The 21,009-nt window shown below is 35.9% G+C and overlaps 1 protein-coding gene across 1 annotated transcript in view; it reads left to right on the top strand.

Annotated features, from left to right (window-relative positions):
* The window catches only part of LOC726101, a 180,253-nt gene extending 165,135 nt beyond the window's left edge, over window positions 1–15,118 (top strand). The window contains exons 6-9 of the mRNA XM_026440829.1: window positions 3,332–3,425; window positions 5,776–6,330; window positions 7,236–9,223; window positions 14,022–15,118. Of these exons, the coding sequence (XP_026296614.1) occupies window positions 3,332–3,425; window positions 5,776–6,330; window positions 7,236–9,223; window positions 14,022–14,183 (2,799 nt within the window). The 3' untranslated portion in view covers window positions 14,184–15,118. The remainder of the gene's footprint in view (window positions 1–3,331; window positions 3,426–5,775; window positions 6,331–7,235; window positions 9,224–14,021) is intronic.
* Window positions 15,119–21,009: the final 5,891 nt, after the last annotated feature.

Here is a 21,009-nt window from a genome sequence, read left to right as displayed (position 1 = left end):
ATGGATATGAAATTTTAATACGATTAAAATAACGTGGTTCAACTCGTACTAAGGAAAATTTTAATTTCCACCGGAGCGTGGATTTAAAAATTTTATAACAAGTCAAATAAGCAACGATCTTGTTACATCGAAAAATAAATAAACGAGTTTACTCTCTTTTACTCTTTTCTTGATAAATTAGAAAATATTATATTTTCAATTTCCATTTCGAAATGGCCATTTTTATCTTGCCGCTCGAAACGATGGGAGGAGTTAAGTTTGGATTTAAATAAGAACGGTCGCGGATAAGAAAAAGCGGATACAAATGAGAAAGTTGTCACGGAACGATCGGGAGATGGAAATAAAACTTGGATCGCGATGATAAATGCCGCCCCCCTCTCCTCCCAAGTTTTCTTTTATCGCGAAGAGACAATGCTCCTCCGCTTCCTTTCTCCGCGTTGAGGATCGGGTTTGAGGCAGGCTATTTGTTCTTGTCCCACGCAGCGAATCGGTGAGAAACGCCTATCGACCGGAAATAATAATCATCGGATGAGAATCGAAACGTCTTTTAGTGATGAAAGGAAAGCATTTAAATCGAGAGGATGATTAAAGTAACGATGATTTAAATTATATGTAATTAAAAACGAAGAAGGATTTTCGTTTTTAAATTTTTAAATTTCGAAACAATTGAAAACGGATTGATGAAGAGAATATTTAAGATGATATTATTATTATTCAATTTTATTACAGTTAATTCACGTATAAAATTTATATTTTATATTTTTTATGTATCATATAAAAGAAAAAGAGAATTTGTCGAATATTAAACTCTGTATATCGTTGTTTCGCGTTATATTTTATAAAGCAATCGGCAAGATGCAATTTTCCGATTTATCACGGTAAAATGTCTTTCATCTTTCTTATTTCGTTGAGACATAAATCTTATAATCCTTCTTAACTCCTATTAAGATAACGTGCTCTCATTCAACTCTCTCTCATTCACCTTCTATTTTTATTTTTCCCTTTTTTTTTTACACTTTTCATTTCATCGCCACTTTCCTTCTCTTTATCGTCAATTTCTTCGCGAATAGAAGTAATTTCGTCGTTCAAAATCAAACTCATCTTCTCTCAAATTCAATCATTATCGCATTCTTCTGCTTACAAAACTCATGAAACTTTGAAAATAATATTCTGCCATGATTGTCAAAACCTGGAACCAATGCCGAAGATTCCACGAGATTTAATTTGAGATAAGAAAATCTATTCTATTATATTATTCTACTATTTCGTAAGATATTATAGGCGACGAGCTTAAGAATTTATTCATAAAGCGATATTCTAAAAAATTCTAATCCAAATGAGAAGCCTGAGAGTCGAGTGCAAAAAGTTCATTTTTAATACTATTGTAAAACGAGCAAGGAAGAATACGACAAAGATGACATTTTTCGTGGAAAAGATAAGGAGGAGAAAATTACACGAGCTCTTCACGAGTTGAAGGATAGATACATATATAATCGCATCGTCCCCGTTTCTTCTGACCGACAATTCTCGACAGCACAAAGAATAAACCCATTCTGACTAATTCAATATTCTTAAAGCGACTAGTTTACTGTGTCGCGATTACCACGACAATTGGATCCGCGAAGAGACGCCTCTTTAACGGAACTCGAGGAATATCCTCTTAAAAAAAAAAAAAAGAAAAAAAAATATCTCCTCTCGATCGAATCGAATTCTTTCAAAAATTTTTCTTACCCACCTCTTCGATTCCAAATCGAGTAGAAATTTGTTGCGTCAACCGAAATACTCGAGCGTGCCAATAAAAACTCGAACAACTCGTTAGTAGTTCTTTTTTAGATAAAAAGTTCACGGAGAAATCACGATTCGTATTAATATAAATCGACATATCTCCCGAAATCTATCTATCGTGCAAATTCATTCGTTAATAAATAAGTTTAAAGAAAAAAAAAAAATGGATAAAAAATCGGAACGGTGGAGGCATTCCAGGGCGGAGAGCAGATCCAGAAGAGCGAGACGAGGCAGAGAGAGTGGCAATTCGAGTGGGGAATGCTGCCGTGTCCTCGCCAAATTGGACGCGTTCTTCCCGCGCCTCAAGAATGTCCCGGACGCCATTATCGCGTCACCTACCTGCTGTGCTTATCGTCGAGGATGCGCGGATCTCGCAAAGAGCCGCATTCTCACGGCTAATTCAATATCCTCCCTCCCCACTCCTCCTCGATTATCCTCGCGTTACGAAAGGAGAAAGGAGAACCCTCTGGAATCTCCATCGCGTTTGGGAATAAAAAACGGAAAAAAAAGGGGAGGAGGGATGAAGAAGAAGAAGAAGGGTGCCGATTTTTATTAGACGAGGGTAGAGGTAAACACGTTTATTGGATGACTTTTATTAAAGAAATTCGATGAAAGGAAGGAAGAAGGTAGCGAAAAGGGCATTTGTATTAGCACTAGTAGAAAGAGTATCGAAGAATTTTATCGACGCGTAGCTTGAAAGAATAGGAAATGAAGCGATGGGAATAACGAAAATCCGTACGATTTTTATCGAGGAAAACAAATTGCGTTAAATTTCCATTCCGCGAGGGAAGAGAAAGAAGGAGTATCTAGGATCTTTATTAAAAAAAACAGAGAGAGAGAGAGATTCGAGGAGCGTTAATCTCCATTAAAAGGACAGTCGAACAAAGAGAGAAAAGGAAGGTGAAGAAACTTTCCTTTCGACGTTCTCGTCGAACCTTGAATCCCGCACCACGAATACCGAGGATATATACTTGGAATGGTGGACACGAAGCGAAGGTTGTTAATCTTAATTTGGAATCGGCGACGAGAAAGGTTCGATACGAGGGAATGCGTCGAGCGGAAATTACGAAACACGGGATCCGGAAGACTGTTATCTCTTTCGCTCAACAGAGACCATTTCTTTTATTTCTTATCTCTCTCTCTCTCTCCCTCGTTTCTCTACAATTCCCAGTAGACGCCACTCGCGTCCAGAATTATCTAAATTGTTTGTTTATTTTCTTTCGCGGAACGGCAATATAAACACAGGACGGTCGAGAGAAATGACGAACACATTCTCCGTCACTGTCCAACCATCGTCCATTTAGCGCGTGGTGCTCTTCGACTGGAGGATCGAATTACACAACACTCGTGGCCTCGAAAGAAATGTCGACGCTCTTTGACGCATAATTTAGCATCACGTTACGCGCGCGCTACTCTTTATACATTATACATCAAAAGACACATCGGTTGTTAGCTTTTAAAATTTTCTCGAAGGAGAATTTTTAATCGCTCACGAATTTTTATTTTTTTCCCCGAGCGATAATTATAAATCGTCTTTGCATCACAGACGCAAGAAGACGCCCTGTTGGACGATTTGCTGCAACTTTTGACGAAACTAGCCGAAGATCCGAGGCGATGGGAACGGCTGCACAAACTGCTCGGTAAGTAACGGTGGCAATAACTCCTTCTGACCGAAGGAATTCTCTCACGATGGGATAGTTTACAATTGATATCTCGGTTAAATAGTTCTGTTCTTGTTAAGCTCCTTCCACTCTTGGTATCCCCACTCGCTTGTCTTTCCGCGGCTGAATCTCGCAAGTTGTTTTGTTGATCTCTCTCGTGTATCGTTAAAGGGGTGAACCTAAAAGGGAAGCGTGACCTGGGCTTGGTTCATCGAGTTTCCGCTGTTTGCCCGCGAGGCGACGGGGAACGATAATCGTGCAAGTTTCGCAAACAACGTTGAGACTTGATCCCGCGAAGAAGAAACCTGTTGCAAATCCCCCGAATGAACTTTCCTTCGTTAATTGGATTATTACTTGTATCGACACGTGTTCGGAGATAAGAAATAAATAACTTTCGAAGATTTATCGGTCAAGCCAAGAGGAATTGAAAATGGTTGCTTAAACGCGTTTCCAAACATTTTTCCACAGACGATTCGATATTATTCTCTTCGTTTTAGAGCACAAGTTTTTTTATCAATTGATATCTCTGTTTCGAATCTGAAAAAATCGATCGTGCTCGATAACAGAGCTTCAAGCTGTGTAAAAATTTTTCTCGAGTTTGAGGAAAGTTGTAAAGGGAGGAAAAAAGTGTTGGGAGAAGAAACGTTGTCGATCGATGAAAGAGCGTGGGCGTCGATTTATTCGTGGCGAAAACCGCGTCGCGATACTGGCAACGTGTTCTCCCCCGGGCTGTGCTCATCCATCAGCGCGAGCAAATGGCTATTATTAAAGCGACATTGTTCCTGTAATGGAGATTAAGATGGTCTCGCGCGCAAACCGCTTTACCTACTGCTGCTCCTCGCCCTCCCCCACCGATTCACGGACTAACTTGTTCCCGGATTATTCACTGTCCCCGTATATGCATTATCCCGGCCACCAGACCGCCCGTTAGTTACGAAATTAAGGGGCGAGTTTTGCATACAGAGACAACGATTTTTTTTATTATTTTAATATTCCTTTTTTAAAATTCCGATTTCCAACCAATTTGTTTAATTTGCTGCGTTTTCCACTTTCCTATAATTCGATTGTATAATTAACGCCCGTGTTAACGATTTTAACGATCGATCGTGCTTCGTTGACGTTTGTTGGATGCCGATTGAATATTTATTAGCGACGAAGGATTATCTTCGAAAGATATTGCTTGTTATCGAATTCACTTCGCTTGTATAAATTTTAACTGTCGATCTAATCTCCAAAAAAGGGAAATATTCGAGCTTCTCTTCCCTTTGTATTACGTATAAAGAGATACGCTGAAACGCTGTTTGGCTAATTAAAATTATCCATCCGTTCTTAATGAATAAAAAATAGAAACCAGTTGCAATGCAGTTAAACGTCATTTTTTTTTTCGATCTTTTTTCACACGAAATTAACATCTTATTTCGATTAGATTTTCCAAAAAAAAAAAAAAAGTGTCGAGAGAACTGTTCTATCCAACAGCGATGATTCCGAAATTTTCGCGTGATTATTCCGCGAAATGTGGAGTCGAGTCGACAACGTAAAAGACCATCAGACAGAGTCGATTAGAGATTCGAGTGGATTCACGTTCGTTCGTTCGTTCGTTCGTTCGTTTCCGGGTTAATTCGGGAACGTGAAATGGCAAGATGGCGGGTTAACATATATTGTTCGCGTGGCAGGAAGTAATCGAACGAGAGGAAGGATGGATGCGACGGAGGGTGGAAAAGAAGCCGCGCAACAGGGGAAATGGGGGAGAAAGAGAGAGAGAGAGAGAATTTCTCACGGGTTACATTGATTTCCACGTTATACGGATCGACTAATTGTCAGGGGGCAATTACGTCGGCCAATAATGCAGGCACTATCGCTCTAATCAACCTATTGTGAGCCCTTTATTGGATTCCCCGCTCGACTCGAACGCGATTAGCAGCGCGGGTCTTCCCTTTTGCAACAGCTTTCTCCCTTTTTAATAGCCCAGCCGGATTGGACCGCTCCCGCAACTAACTCCGCACGGAATCTATTTACCCGCGAACGGCTTCCTTCGTGGAAGGAATGGAGCTACCTTCTTATCGGACTTGGATCTTGAAAGGAATCTTTTAGAAATTAAAATTACGGGATATTTGGATATCTCGTTCGATCGAACATCTTTAATCCCGTTGAATGACGTATTGAAAGTCGTTTAAGTGTTTTTACTCGTTATTTATAACGATCTGCATGATATAATCCGAAATCCAATACCAGTCTGAAATCCATCCAAGAATTGAACAACGAAATTAAATAACATTTCAAAATTGTAAATAGTAAATATTTAATAATTTTTTCTCTCTGCGATCGACAGTGAACAGGGAAGACGAGCTGAAGCTGTCTAGGGACGAGTTGGAGCCAGACAAGCGCAGCTATCAGCCCACTTTGAATCTATTCTCGACCGAATCCACGAACGAGTCGAGGAAATCGCGAAAAAAATCGAAGAAGAAGAAGAAGAAGCCCAAGCATCGTCTCTCCACGACTCCGTTGACTTCCGTACCGGCCACGCCTCCATTGTTGACCACCACTGAGATACCGTGGCAAACGACCCCTGTTCAATGGCGTCTGATAGCGGAGAGACTGTTCGGACCTCCTTGGGAACAAGACGTTCACGGTGAAACCGAACAAGGGACCGGCCACTCTTCCCCGCAAAGTCCAAGAAGTCTGACCTCTATCAGAGACCTGATCGGGGAGGACAAGTCGAGCGGGAAGCCAAAGACTTTTCCATCCGATAGAAAACCGATATTGGCGAGCCAAGTTGGCGAACTTGGCAATCAAAGGCTGATGCGGTTTGGCAAGATTGGAAATCGTCAGCCTGGTCACGTTCAACAGCGCAGAGAGTTCGCGAGCGTGTACGACAGGCCTACAGGTAAACTCGTAAGGATTTTGGCTAGTTTGAGAATTGCCGGACGAGTCTCTTCCGAAACTTAATTCGTTAGAAATAGGTGGATCTCGTTGCGAGAGAACATCGTACGTTCGCTCTATATACGTGACTGAGGAGGCTAAGATACGTGACGTCACGTTATCCCCACTACGTTAGACAGATATACGTCACGTGACTCTTTCGCCAAAGTTGCAACGTGTCACGTGACGTGTTGAAATGGTAGAAGGGATAGCGCACACCGTGCTCCTTCGGTAATTCCGAATATACATTAACGAGATCAAGATGTAACTATATTAATATAATATAATAGATATATTTCGAATAATTCGTGTTAAGCAATGCAATCAGGTTAATTTTCAGAAAAAAAGACTCTTAGTTCGCTCTCTTTCACTTTATTTCTATTACATTTGGCTATCGTCAAAAGTTTTAGCCCGCATAATCAGCTCTTTGCTTAACCTAGAAAAACTCTTACTCTTTCGAGGGAGTTTCTTGCTTATTCGTACAATTATCCGTGCAAAATAATTGTTGTTAAAGTAAACAGTAATTGATTTAAAATCGAATTTCGAGTTATCTCGAAATAAATCTCGGATAAACTTAATAACAAGAATATTTTCACATGATTTAAATAAATTTATTCGCGATGTATAATTATATAATAACAACAAATATTTTATCCAATACAAATTTAATTTCACTTTTGCTTTCCTCGAAACTCTTCTCGAAAACGTGTCGTTAAAATTTCCATTACTTTTTCATCGCTTCGTATTTACAAGTCGCTCCTCGGACATTTCGCAAACTTTTTCGGATCCCGTTCGATTCCCTGCCTCGACGAAAACTTTCGAATCCCTCTCTCTATCTTTAATAAATCGTATTCTCCCCGATTTTTCCAGATCCGGAACGGATGCCGGATTACACGGACATGGAAAATCCTTATCATCGATACGATCACGAACTGTCACCAGCTTCGAGAGAGCTCGTTCGAGGGCGGGAGCAGAATTATCGAGGCGACTTCAACGTTCAATCGGACGGATATCCCACCGATCGGGAGTACGAGCAACCGGATTTCCGGTTGAGCAAGAGCTGGCCCGACCTCTCCTACGGTGGATACGATCCACCCTGGTCTAGAACCCTGGACGAGGAACGTCGCCCTCCTTTGCCTCTAACCTCGGACAAATGGTCTTGGAGGCAACCAGTTAACAAGTATTGGCCCCATCGCGTAAATTTCCCGCCCGTGGAGAAGAATTATTGGTCCTCCTTTCGAAACCAGGAGCAGGAGGAGGAGGACGGAGGAGCTAAGACATCGGCTACGAGCAACGAGAAGACGTGGCAACGGAACGTTCACCGTTCCTGGAACAGGGACAGTTGGCCTGCGGATAAACCTGTCTCCTCCTCGTGGCAGCAAGCCGTGGAAACGAGGCCTGTGAAAGCGTACGAAGGGAAGAAGAGCAAGAATCGATCCGAGGCGAGTAAAGTATCGACCAAGGAGGAGGAGGAGAAGAGCTCGAGGAGGCCGCAGATCACGATGAAAACTTGGAACAGTCTGACCTCGGACCCGGCCACGTGGCCGCACAAGCTTCCCGGCGCGAAGCCGTGGCCGAAGGACGAGAACGGCAAGTCGTACAACCCGAACGCCGACTTGGTGAAGAAGTTGGGCCTGGACAAACAGAACGGCGTCCCTTGGTCGACCAACGGAGGGGAGAAATCGAGCGAGAGGAAGAAGGAGGAGAGAAAGGAGATCTCGAACGGGAGATCCGAGGATTCGGTGAAGTCGTGGCCGAACGAGTGGGCGAAGGCGGAGGGCGTGCAGGGCGACGACTCGAACGCTTGGAGGAGGAAGTACGAGGGGAAGAAGAGCGCGTGGCGGCCGACCACGGACGAGGAGGAGGAGACCTTGCCCAAGATCCAGTCGGTGGGCGCGTGGGTGATGGCGGCCGACCAGTCCACTTGGAAGCCTTACCAGATCAAACCGGTGGAACCGTCGGACGAGGCCGGTCCTCGAAGGTGGTCGGCCAAGCTGTTCAACGGCAGATCGGCATCCTCCTGGCCCGAGAGATCGAACGATTCGTGGATGGTTAACGACTTGTGGCCCGAGCCGATGGACGCTGATCGCTGGCCCGAAATCGAGAAATCGAGCCGTTGGTACGCCAATAGGAAGGATCTGGACGGTTGGAAGCCGGGCAACGCGTGGAAGGTGAAGGGAGAGGAATGGTTGGCCAAAGATCCTCGATCCTCCTCCTCCTCCTCCTCCTCCTGGATATCGAAAATCCAGGAGGGAGGGGAGAAGAGCTCGTGGGGCGGTGGTTCGTGGTCGAACGATTCTTGGAACGAGTCGAAAACTGGCGAGTCCAAGTTCGACTCGTGGAAGGGGAAGGACGAGGATCCTGGCGACGGGTGGGCGAGAAAGGCGGGCGAGCGGAGCGGGTGGGGGGCGAAGAGCAGCCCCAACGAGCTGTCCCCGTGGCAGCGGAAGATGAACGAGGAGTGGAGTTACGGGAAGACGAGCTCGACGGGCACGTGGCCCGGCAAGTGGAAGCAGTTCGCCTATCACAGGGTGACCGCGATGCCGATCTCGAAGCCGGGGACCACGGCCGACGCCGCCTCGTCCAAGTCGAAGAACAACGCTTTCGTGGCGGTGTCCGCCGTCTCCTCGCCCAAGTACGGCGGAAACGAGTGGAGGAAGAACGAGGACGACCCGAGGAGCGAAAACGAGAGGCCTGGCGGCGAGGAGCAGGAACGGTCGGGCAATCAGGTGGGCCTCGAGCGACCCATCTACGCGTGGAAGAAGGACAAAGGCAACGGAACCACCGACCCGCTCGAGAACCAGTTGGAGGCGCTCAGACGGATCGACTTCTGGTCGTACAAAGAGAACGAGGCCGAGGTGAGCTCGTTTTATTAAATTTTCTTCTGCACACGAATTGTATGATGCGACTCTATCGGTAATTAGCGCGATTCGACGATCAGATTTGTTGGAACAAATCAGAGACGTTGAGGAATAAAAGTTTTAATAGATTGTAATTTAAATTTTTACTTATAAAAATGGGCGAATAAATTTTTCAGTTTAACGCTTGTTCAATACATCATTGAGAGAATCAAAAGGATATTGAATTTTTCGATAGATACAGTTTTCTTACAATTTCTTACAATTTTCTTCTGCACACGAGTTATGTGATACGATTCTATCGGTAATTAGCGCGATTGATTCAGATTTGTTGGAACAAATTAAAGACGTTAAGAAATAAGAGTTTTAATACATTGGGAGTGTAATTTAAATTTTTACTTAGGACGAATAAATTTTTCAGTTTAACGCTTGTTTAATACATCATCGAGAGAATCAAAAGGATATTGAATTTTTCGATAGATACAATTTTCTTACAATTTCTTACAATTTTCTTCTGCACACGAGTTATGTGATGCGATTCTATCGGTAATTAGCACGATTGATTCAGATTTGTTGGAACAAATTAGAGACGTTGAGGAATAAAAGTTTTAATAGATTGTAATTTAAATTTTTAAAATTGGGGCGAATAGATTTTTCAGTTTAACGCTTGTTTAATACATCATCGAGAGAATCAAAAGGATATTGAATTTTTCGATAGATACAATTTTCTTACAATTTCTTACAATTTTCTTCTGCACACGAGTTATGTGATACGATTCTATCGGTAATTAGCGCGATTGATTCAGATTTGTTGGAACAAATTAAAGACGTTAAGAAATAAGAGTTTTAATACATTAGGAGTGTAATTTAAATTTTTACTTGTGCAGGACGAATAGATTTTTTAGTTTAACGCTTGTTTAATACATCATCGAGAGAATCAAAAGGATATTGAATTTTTCGATAGATACAGTTTTCTTACAATTTCTTACAATTTTCTTCTGCACACGAGTTATGTGATGCGATTCTATCGGTAATTAGCACGATTGATTCAGATTTGTTGGAACAAATTAGAGACGTTGAGGAATAAAAGTTTTAATAGATTGTAATTTAAATTTTTAAAATTGGGGCGAATAGATTTTTCAGTTTAACGCTTGTTTAATACATCATCGAGAGAATCAAAAGGATATTGAATTTTTCGATAGATACAATTTTCTTACAATTTCTTACAATTTTCTTCTGCACACGAGTTATGTGATGCGATTCTATCGGTAATTAGCACGATTGATTCAGATTTGTTGGAACAAATTAAAGACGTTAAGAAATAAGAGTTTTAATACATTAGGAGTGTAATTTAAATTTTTACTTGTGTAGGACGAATAGATTTTTTAGTTTAACGCTTGTTTAATACATCATCGAGAGAATCAAAAGGATATTGAATTTTTCGATAGATACAGTTTTCTTACAATTTCTTACAATTTTCTTCTGCACACGAGTTATGTGATGCGATTCTATCGGTAATTAGCGCGATTGATTCAGATTTGTTGGAACAAATTAGAGACGTTGAGGAATAAAAGTTTTAATAGATTGTAATTTAAATTTTTACTTATAAAAATGGGCGAATAAATTTTTCAGTTTAACGCTTGTTCAATACATCATTGAGAGAATCAAAAGGATATTGAATTTTTCGATAGATACAGTTTTCTTACAATTTCTTACAATTTTCTTCTGCACACGAGTTATGTGATACGATTCTATCGGTAATTAGCGCGATTGATTCAGATTTGTTGGAACAAATTAAAGACGTTAAGAAATAAGAGTTTTAATACATTGGGAGTGTAATTTAAATTTTTACTTAGGACGAATAAATTTTTCAGTTTAACGCTTGTTCAATACATCATTGAGAGAAGGATGGATATTGAATTTTTCGATAGTTGGAAAAATATTATATTGAAAAATTCATAATTCCGTAATATCTTCAAATCCTTTATGACAAAGGGAAAAGATGATTCTCGTTGAAGTAAGTACTTCTCCTGTTCGAAAATATTAAGAGGAAGGGAATTATAGAGAAAAAATAGTCGAGAGCGTTTCCCTTTCCTTTTTTTTTTAACGAACGACGGGGAGGGTTGATAAAACCGAGAAGAAGAAGATCGTGTTTAAGAGGGAGGCGAAAGACAGTCGAATTGCGAGTCTCGAATCCCGCGACGCTTTTACGTGCCGCAATTTCCGGGATTCGTTGACGAGGACGTGCCTGGACTCTCGCTCCGCATACGCGCACAGCCCGGAAGTGAGCGATGCCCTCCTTCCGCCGCGTGATCTTCTTACGTGATCCCTGCGATCTCTGATTGCCAAACTTTGCCGCGGATACTCTCGTGACGAACGTAAAGTTTCGCGGTGGGGATATTCCGAACCGGATAACGTCGCATATTGACCGAGAGGAAGAAGTAAACTTCTCTTAAATCTATTCTTTTCTCTTAAGCAATTGGAACAGCAAAGAATTTCTAATCGTGTTGCGAATTTTTCTAGTCAAATTTACTATTTTATTATTTTATTGAAATTACGATGAATATTATTGTGAATATTTTATTTGTAATATACATTATATATGAATATTATTTTATTGGATAATTTGGAGTATTGGTTAAAGAAATTTTATTGAAGTAAGAACAATTTTTTGTAGAATTGAAGCTTATTAAATTATTTTACTTAGGTAAAGAATTTGAAATGAATTTTTGTAGTCAAATTTACTATTTTATTATTTTATTGAAATTACGATGAATATTATTGCGAATATTTTATTTATAATATACATTATATATGAATATTATTTTATTATTATTAATATATATATATATATAATATTATTTTTATTAATAATATAATATTATTATATTAACTTGGAGTATTAGTTAAAGAAATTTTATTGAAGTAAGAATAATTTTTTGTAGAATTGAAGCTTATTAAATTATTTTACTTAGGTAAAGAATTTGAAATGAATTTTTGTAGTCAAATTTACTATTTTATTATTTTATTGAAATTACGATGAATATTATTGCGAATATTATTTATAATATAGATTATATATGAATATTATTTTATTATTATTAATATATATATATAATATTATTTTTATTAATAATATAATATTATTATATTAACTTGGAGTATTAGTTAAAGAAATTTTATTGAAGTAAGAACAATTTTTTGTAGAATTGAAGCTTATTAAATTATTTTACTTAGGTAAAGAATTTGAAATGAATTTTTGTAGTCAAATTTACTATTTTATTATTTTATTGAAATTACGATGAATATTATTGTGAATATTTTATTTGTAATATACATTATATATGAATATTATTTTATTGGATAATTTGGAGTATTGGTTAAAGAAATTTTATTGAAGTAAGAACAATTTTTTGTAGAATTGAAGCTTATTAAATTATTTTACTTAGATAAAGAATTTGAAATGAATTTTTCTAGTCAAATTTACTATTTTATTATTTTATTGAAATTACGATGAATATTATTGCGAATATTATTTATAATATACATTATGTATGAATATTATTTTATTGGATAATTTGGAGTATTGGTTAAAGAAATTCGAATTGAAGTAAGAACAATTTTTTATAGAATTGAAGTTTATTTTACTTAGATAAAGAATTTGAAATGAATTAAGAACAATTTTTAATACTTTTTATTACTTAAGTCAACAGAGCATTTCAAATTGTGAATCAGGAATTTTTAAGTAAATTTTGACCTCGATGACGATTGTCTTTTCAATAATCGTTCGATAATATACTATCCTATGAACTTATTGATTTTTGAAATCGATGCATTCATTTTCGCTTGTTTTTTTAACATACTCTGGAACAATCGTTATTTGTTGATGAAATGTCAATAAATTAAAGCTTAAAAGATACTGTGAAAAATTTTCGGGGATATGCATTTTCGTATATCACTTGTGTATACAACTTGATTTTTTTTTTAATTAAAAGCAAACAAAAACAGTCGTTAACGTTATTTCGTATGCAATATACCACCAAAAATAATTAAAAATCAGAACGTTTTATAGATTTTGGACGGGATCGATTCATCTGTACCACCTTGTTCAGGATTAGTCTATTTTATATTTTAAAGCATCGAACTTTTACAAGTTATCGAATCGAATCGACGCGTTTTGACGTGTTTCAACGTATTTGGATCAATCGATACACGTGCGTTTAAATAAAATATAGTAGAAATTTCATTTCGATATATTTTGTGAAAACTTTACAAATACGTTTCGCGTTACGATTCAAAATTTCGTAAAATTGTTAAAATTGTTACTTCGTTATCTAAATCATTATTACATGTCGAATAATTGCGATCCAGCTAGATTTGAAAATATTTTAATTAAAAAATATCTGAATTAACAAAATGATACATCGATGTGTCATTCGATCTCTGAATCTTCAATATTGGGATAAAGAGACACTGATTTGCAACTGAAAATCCTGAGCAATAGCAATAAACTATAGAAATTTTGAAACGTTAGCAAAAAAAAACACGATTGAAATATTGAAATATTAGTTTAATATATAATAAAATATAGTTTAATATTTTATGCGAGCCAATTATAACATTTTCTAATATTAGTTCAAAGGATATTCCCATTTCAACATTGAAAAATAAAGAAAAAAAAGATACGAATCTAGGAAAAAATAAACCTAACCTATAATCTACTCTTTTTATTCTAATTTTTCAAAAAAAAGAAAGAAAAAAAAGATTCAACTTTTAAAATTTTGCAAAAAATTCGCAGAAGAGATTGACGTCAACGAGAGCAACCACGGAGACGACGTCCTCGACCCCGAAGAACAACTCGACCACGGCCACGTCGATGCATCGTCGAGGGCCCCTGATCACCGACAATGGGGACGACGGCTCGCTCGAGACCAATCGACGGACGATCTCGATGAAATAGATCGAGGCCCCATCCCTAGATCCTTGATCTTGCCCAATGGATACACGTCTGTTCAATCGACAATAGGCTACGCCAAGTCTCCGAGCAATTTCCAACGACTCTCTGGCCCCCTGCCAACGTCCACCCCTTTTTTGGCCAGTCACTCTTCGATATCGCTCACCAAATATCTTTTCTTTTTTCTTCTTTCTTCCTTTTTCTCCTTTGTTAATCATCTCGTTTTATTTATGGACGATCTTGTTTTTTTTGTATCACTTTTTACTTTGTTACTTTTTTTATCTGTTTTTTCTGCCTTTCTCTCTTCTCTTCTCTTCTTTTTTTTTTAATGATTTCTTGAAAAGAGCTAGCATCGTAGTATCTCGTAGTGTCGTTGAGCCTTGATGACCCTTGTGCCATATTTGTCGAGCGTACGTGGGCGTGTAAAAAGAATCAATGGCTCGAGGAAACGTTACCTCTCTGAAGGGAGAAGAACGGAAAATCTTGCTTCAATTTTCAAGTTTTTAATTCTTTTTTTACACCGAGCTTTTTATATTTACAAAAGCATCTTTCCTTCCGGCTCCTATCAAACAGTTAATTTCGGTAACGAGGATCCTCGTGAATTTTTCAACCCCTTTAACTCGCTTTAATTCCTCTGCATTTTTTTCTGTTCTACTTTTTCTTCTTTTTTGATACTCAGAATTTTCAAAAGCTCAGTATTCTAACTGAAATCCCCTTCTTCTTCCTCTTCTTCTTGAACTTTATTTCGACCTCTTGAAATCCGGTGAGAGAAATGAATCCTAAAATTCACGATCGGAGGGGGAAAAGATTTTCCGTCGAGAATTCTCTTTCCTTTCTTCCTTTGAAATAAATCGCGCTAGTAAACTTGATATAGAAACGAATTCGATAAATAATTCGATAAAATTGAACAATTTTTTTCAATATAATACTTCCTTTATTTATTTTTCACTCTTTCGATCGAAATTCCGTTCTTTCTTCAAACTTCTTCGATCCCTGAAAAGACACGAGATAACAACCCGCCTACGACGCCCAAAACTCGCGGAGCGGAGAGAAAATAATTCTAGTCGAGTCGCATGATAGATTAATCGCTATCGTCGAAAGTATATATATATATATATTTGAATATCGTTCGAGGGAGGAAAACGTTTAAAAGAAATCCACCACCCCTTTTTCGAAGGGGGTTAAAAACGTGTAAGAGCTTGTACGCTTTTGCAACCACGGGAACTGTAACTTTCGCCGCGCGGAGAGTTTTAGGGAGGGAAATCGAGCGAATATTTTTTCTACGGGACTGAGAAATTCGTCGGTGTTGCGACGGCCTAATTGCCGTTTCAATTCATAGGAAAACTGTACAACCTTTCGAGTGTCCTTAACGCATCGCAACTTGCAACTTCCTCTTCTCCGTCGAAAGAAAGAAGGAAAGAAATAGGGGAAATTTGGGGGAAAGACGAATGGCGCGAATTTCAAAAGTGTCCGATCTCGGTAAAAACGTACCAACGATTTTTTAGTAGTTCAAGTCGGCCTTCGTTCGCTTATCGAAAAACAACTCTTATTGTTATATATTGGGTTGGCAACTAAGTAATTGCGGATTTCAGTTGAAGTTGATGACGATTTAATCAAAGCAATAATCGATTCGGATCGTCACAGTACAACTCGTGAGATTGCGGAGAAGCTTCATGTATCGCATACGTGCATTGAAAACCGCTTAAAACAACTTGGCTATGTTCGAAAACTCGATACATGGGTTCCTCACGAACTGAAAGAAAAGTATTTAACGCAACGCGTTAACAGCTGCGATTTGCTAAAGAAACGTAATGAAAATGATCCATTTTTAAAACGACAGATAACTGGCGATGAAAAATGGGTCGTTTACAACAATATCGAGCGGAAAAGATGGTGGAGCAGGCCACGTGAACCAGCTCGAACAACATCAAAAGCTGGTATTCGTCGAAAGAAGGTTTTGTTATCAGTTTGGTGGGATTACAAAGGAATTGTCTATTTTGAACTCTTACCACCCAAATCGAACGATCAATTCTGTTGTCTACATTGAACGACTAACGAAATTAAACGATGCGGTTGAAGAAAAGCGGCCCGAATTGACAAATCGAAAAGATGTTGTATTCCATCGTGACGATGCAAGGTCACGCGCATCTTTGATCACTCGGCAAAAATTAGTGGAGCTTGGTTGGGATGTTTCGCCACATCCACCGTATAGTCCTGACCTTGCACCATCCGATTACTTTTCGTTTCGATCTTTACAAAACTCCTCGAATGGTAAAAATTTCAATAACGATGATGATATCAAATCGTACTTGATTCAGTTTTTTGCTAATAAAAACTACAAGTTTTATGAATTATGCTGCCTGAAAGATGGCAAAAGGTCATTGATTTAGTTCCATGAAAAAATTGTCTTTGATTTTCTAAAAAAAATCCGCAATTACTTAATTCCCAACCCAATATATATAATCGGGAATAAGCGAGAGATAGAAAGAATCCTTGACAATATTTGATAAGTGACGTTGAAATGGAGGAGGAGAAAAAGAGATTATAACCACGCTCGAGGAACGAAATTATCGATGAACAAGCTCGTTGTAAGATAATATGAATCTCTAATATGAATCTGGATTATATAGTTTAACTTTTCACGTTTTCACGATACTCGTTCCTCGAGCGTGGTTCTTCTCTCTGGATTCGATGATTTTCTCATCGAATCGAAATAATAGAATAGGAAAAGAGAAAAATTTGTTAAAAATCTCAAGTAATTGGAATACGATCAGGGAAGAAAATTAAGCGCTGTTTGGGGATAAATTTTCTACGAAAAGAAAAAAGAAAAAAAAAAGACGATAGAATAGTGATTGTCAAAGTGTCGCCTTCGATTCACATATCATTTGTATTGGAGTTTTATTTATCGTTGGTTCGAAGTTGATCGGCGAGGGTTAAAAGTAGCTGGTAAGCGTAAAACCGGCGTTTCAATTTAGCGAGAATGTATCGATTAGAAGGGCGAGGGAACGGACGGCGGAGAGGAAAATTAGCGGAAAATTGAGCCCGTGGCATATCACGTGGGGTGATAATTCTCGCCTAGGACCAGACACTGTGCGTCGTTGTGTACATATAAAATGCGTTCAATTAGTTTTATCGGTCCTCGTTCGAAAGAAAGGGAGAAATTGATTAAGCGCTACTCCTAGTATATCAGAAATTTAAAAAACGTATCCGAGATTATGATGATTCGAGATCATTGAAATTTAAATCGAATCGAAAGTTGGACTTTCTCTCGGTCGAATCGTTTATCGATTCGAAAAGGAGGCAGCCCGGCGCGAAATAATGTAAATATTTACGCTTCACGGTTTGAAAGCAAAGAGGAAGCAAAGATTTCGAGGAACGAAACGAAAAAGAGAAATGAAAGATTTTATTAAGAGGAGAGTGTGTCGAACGGATCGAACGAAATTTTCTACGCTCCAAAACCGAGTCAAAACTTTTAACAAATTGGAATATTAATGAAAGCATGTGTGTTATTATGAGAAAATAAAAAAGGAAAAAAAATATTTTTATCCGAATTCGAATGTCTCGAGTAATGTCTTTTATTTATATAAAGAGAGGAGAGAGATCGGGGAAGAAAAAGAGGAGAGCGAGATCATCGTCGTTCGAATGAAAGATTGAAAGGCAGGCAGATGGAAAAAGATGGTGTACGAATCCTTAGATGGAGATGGCGCAAACCGGAAGTGGAGCATAGATACGCACACGCGCATACACAGTTGTACGCACACGACAGTGAGGAATAGAAGGGATGTCGTAAGGGTACGCTGATATATCTCCTCGAATTTTCAGAATTCATGGAAATTCATGTACCTTTATAGAATCCTCTGTATCTACCCGTACGTAGGATATTCGATTTAAGGAAAATGAGAGAATAAATGTCGTACGTTGTATATTTGTCCCTGTTGTGTATTTTTTCTTCTCCCCATTTCCCCATTCTTTAGTTTAATTTCTTTTGTCACGCTTTATATTGATTAATCATAATAACGCAGATATTATTTGTGAACAATTTATTTTCGAACGAAAAACGACGATGAGCGATAATGTATCGAGTATTAATTCGAGTAAACGAAATTAAATTTTAAACGAATTAAAAAATAATGAATTACTCTTAAAATTAACGAATTTAATAAATGAAAAGTTTTATCAGTAATACAAGATACGTGTATACGTACAATGTATGAAAATTAAATCGAATAAACTCTATTATTATTTTTAATTGATGGATTGAATAAAAGAAACGATAAAATTAATCAGATATCTCATAAATGCAATTTTACAGAGCAAGTATAATCAAAGAGAGTAAATAATAAAAGAAGAGAGCGGAGATAAATAAAAATATGAAAATCCGTGCAATCTTCAGAGTGCCATAAATAAAACGCACAAAGAGATAGAAATAGTGTAAAGATTGACTTTCAGCACCATCTTTGAAATTTTTTCAAGAAATCAATCGTGTTTTTGAAAGCGTTCAACAGATGGCATGAATGTTCAATTCTTATTCTTCTTTATCTATGCGTTTGAAAATAATCTTTGCACTCCAAAGATAACATTTCTAGTAAATTTTTACTGTATTTCTGTTCTTTTCACGTTATTTTTTTATTCTTTCCTTTGTATGTGTTTCATTTGCGGTATTCTGAAGATGACGGTAATTTCAATATTTTTATCCTATCACTATCCTTTTCTCACTTTATTATTAATTAAACAATTAATAAATAAATGAATAAAAAAATAAATTATTGTATGATAAATGAAAAAATAGGTGAATAGGAAGAGATAGAAAAAAATAAAAAAATGAATAAATCAATAAATAAAAACTTATATAATTCGAAAAATGAATAGAGAAAGAAAATAGATAAAGAAATAAAAATTAAATAAATCGATAAATAAAAATCTAATTAAGTAAATAAATGAAAATATAAAAAAAGTAATATATAACAATATATAGTAATTGACTCTATAAACAAAAAAATAAATAAATAAATCAATAAATATGTAAAAATAAGTAGAACATTCAAAAACTGATATTAGACTAATTTTTCTTCAATTAAATAAATTAATAATTTTATAAATAAATGATTATATAAATTAAAAAATAGATAAAGAAATAAACAAATAATTTAATTAATAAATAACTAAGTAAATAAATTAAGAAATATTAGAAAAATAATACTACAGAAATATAAATATTTTAATTTGCAAAAATATATATAATTTTTTTATTGTAATAATTTGTTAGAATTATAAATTAACAGTAAAAATCTAAAAATTATAAAATTATTAATCATTATATACGAAAAATCAATTTTAACACGAAACGATTCATAAGAAACGTATATTTTCATTAAACTTTGTGCCACGACCTTATATAAGACAGCTCGCAAGTCAGAGAGTAATCATTTATTAACGAACCTTCCTGGCGAATAGATCAAATCTGTAACACTTTAACTAAATTTTTATAAAATAGAAAACAATTTTCGTTCATTTATTTTTATAACATCTTTTTTTTATTAATATTTAATATTGTTATATTATATTACATATTATTTATTTCTTAATCAACATTTTTCTGTTATTTCATTTATTTAAATATTTATTTATTTGTTTATTCAAATATTTATTTTTTAATCTACTTATTCCTTTAATCTTTTATGTATTTCTTTATTCATTTATTTATTCTTTCACGTTTTAATTTATTTTTTAATTTATACTTTTATTTATTCTTTCATTCTTTTACTTGTTCATTTATTTTTTAATTTATAATTTTATTTATTTATTCCTTTATTCTTTTATGCTTTCTTTTATTTATTCTTTTACTTGTACATTTATTTTAAACTTATTTTTTGTTTAATTTCTTTTTTATTTTTTGTCTTAACTTTGATATCCATTTTTCTATTATTAACTCATTTTTCTTTATTTCTCCTTTCAGTATTCATGTTGTGATCATTATTTTTAAATTACATTGCAAATGATCAATATTTTAAAATTCTTTCACTTTAAATTGGACGAGAATATTCTTGATACGAATGTTATGCAAATAGATTTTAGATTTAATATTAAATTAGTTTAAGATTTCATCAATGGACAGTAGAATTGAGAATTTTTTAGATTTTAATTTTTTATTATAACTCATTATAATATATTTAGTATAAGTGATAAATTGCTATTGTAAAGATTCATTGTACTTTATTGTAAATAATTTTTATATTAATTCTTTTTTTATGTTTCAGATTTTTCTAACATATTTGTAATTTTAATTTTATATCAATTTTTTTTTTTATATTGCTCATGTTTTACGTTTCTATTTTATTATTTATTTTCTAATTTATAATAACAATCTATGTTTTGTTTAATTTGCTTTATTTTCTATGTTTCAGATTTTAATTTAAATTTATTTCAATTATTTATATTTGTAATATTATTTTTTTTTTTTAGATGGACGCTTTCTGGTAAGACCTAATAATTGGTATCGCCTTCCAAAACAATCTTTTATCGATTAAATAAAACTTTATTAAAAAAATTATATTAGAAATTGTATTATTTTTGGAAAACGATATCAAGCTAAGAACTACATATACATATATACTCAATTCTTTATTAAATTTATAGGTATATTGAAATATAACAATAATGATAAATCAAATTCTTTAAAATTTTCCTTTATAAAATCATACAAATATTTTTCGTTTAAATTTAATTTAAGAAGAAATTAAATGATAAATGGAAACAATCAATTCTATACAAAATGAAACATTTGTTTATCTATTTATGAAAAATAATATAAAATACAAAAAGTATATAAAAA

The sequence above is a fragment of the Apis mellifera genome, linkage group LG5 (genome assembly GCF_003254395.2).
Source record: "Apis mellifera strain DH4 linkage group LG5, Amel_HAv3.1, whole genome shotgun sequence".
NCBI classification, from domain to species: domain Eukaryota; kingdom Metazoa; phylum Arthropoda; class Insecta; order Hymenoptera; family Apidae; genus Apis; species Apis mellifera.
The sequence above is the reverse complement of the archived record's forward strand: the minus strand, read 5'-3'. Positions and strand labels throughout refer to the sequence as shown.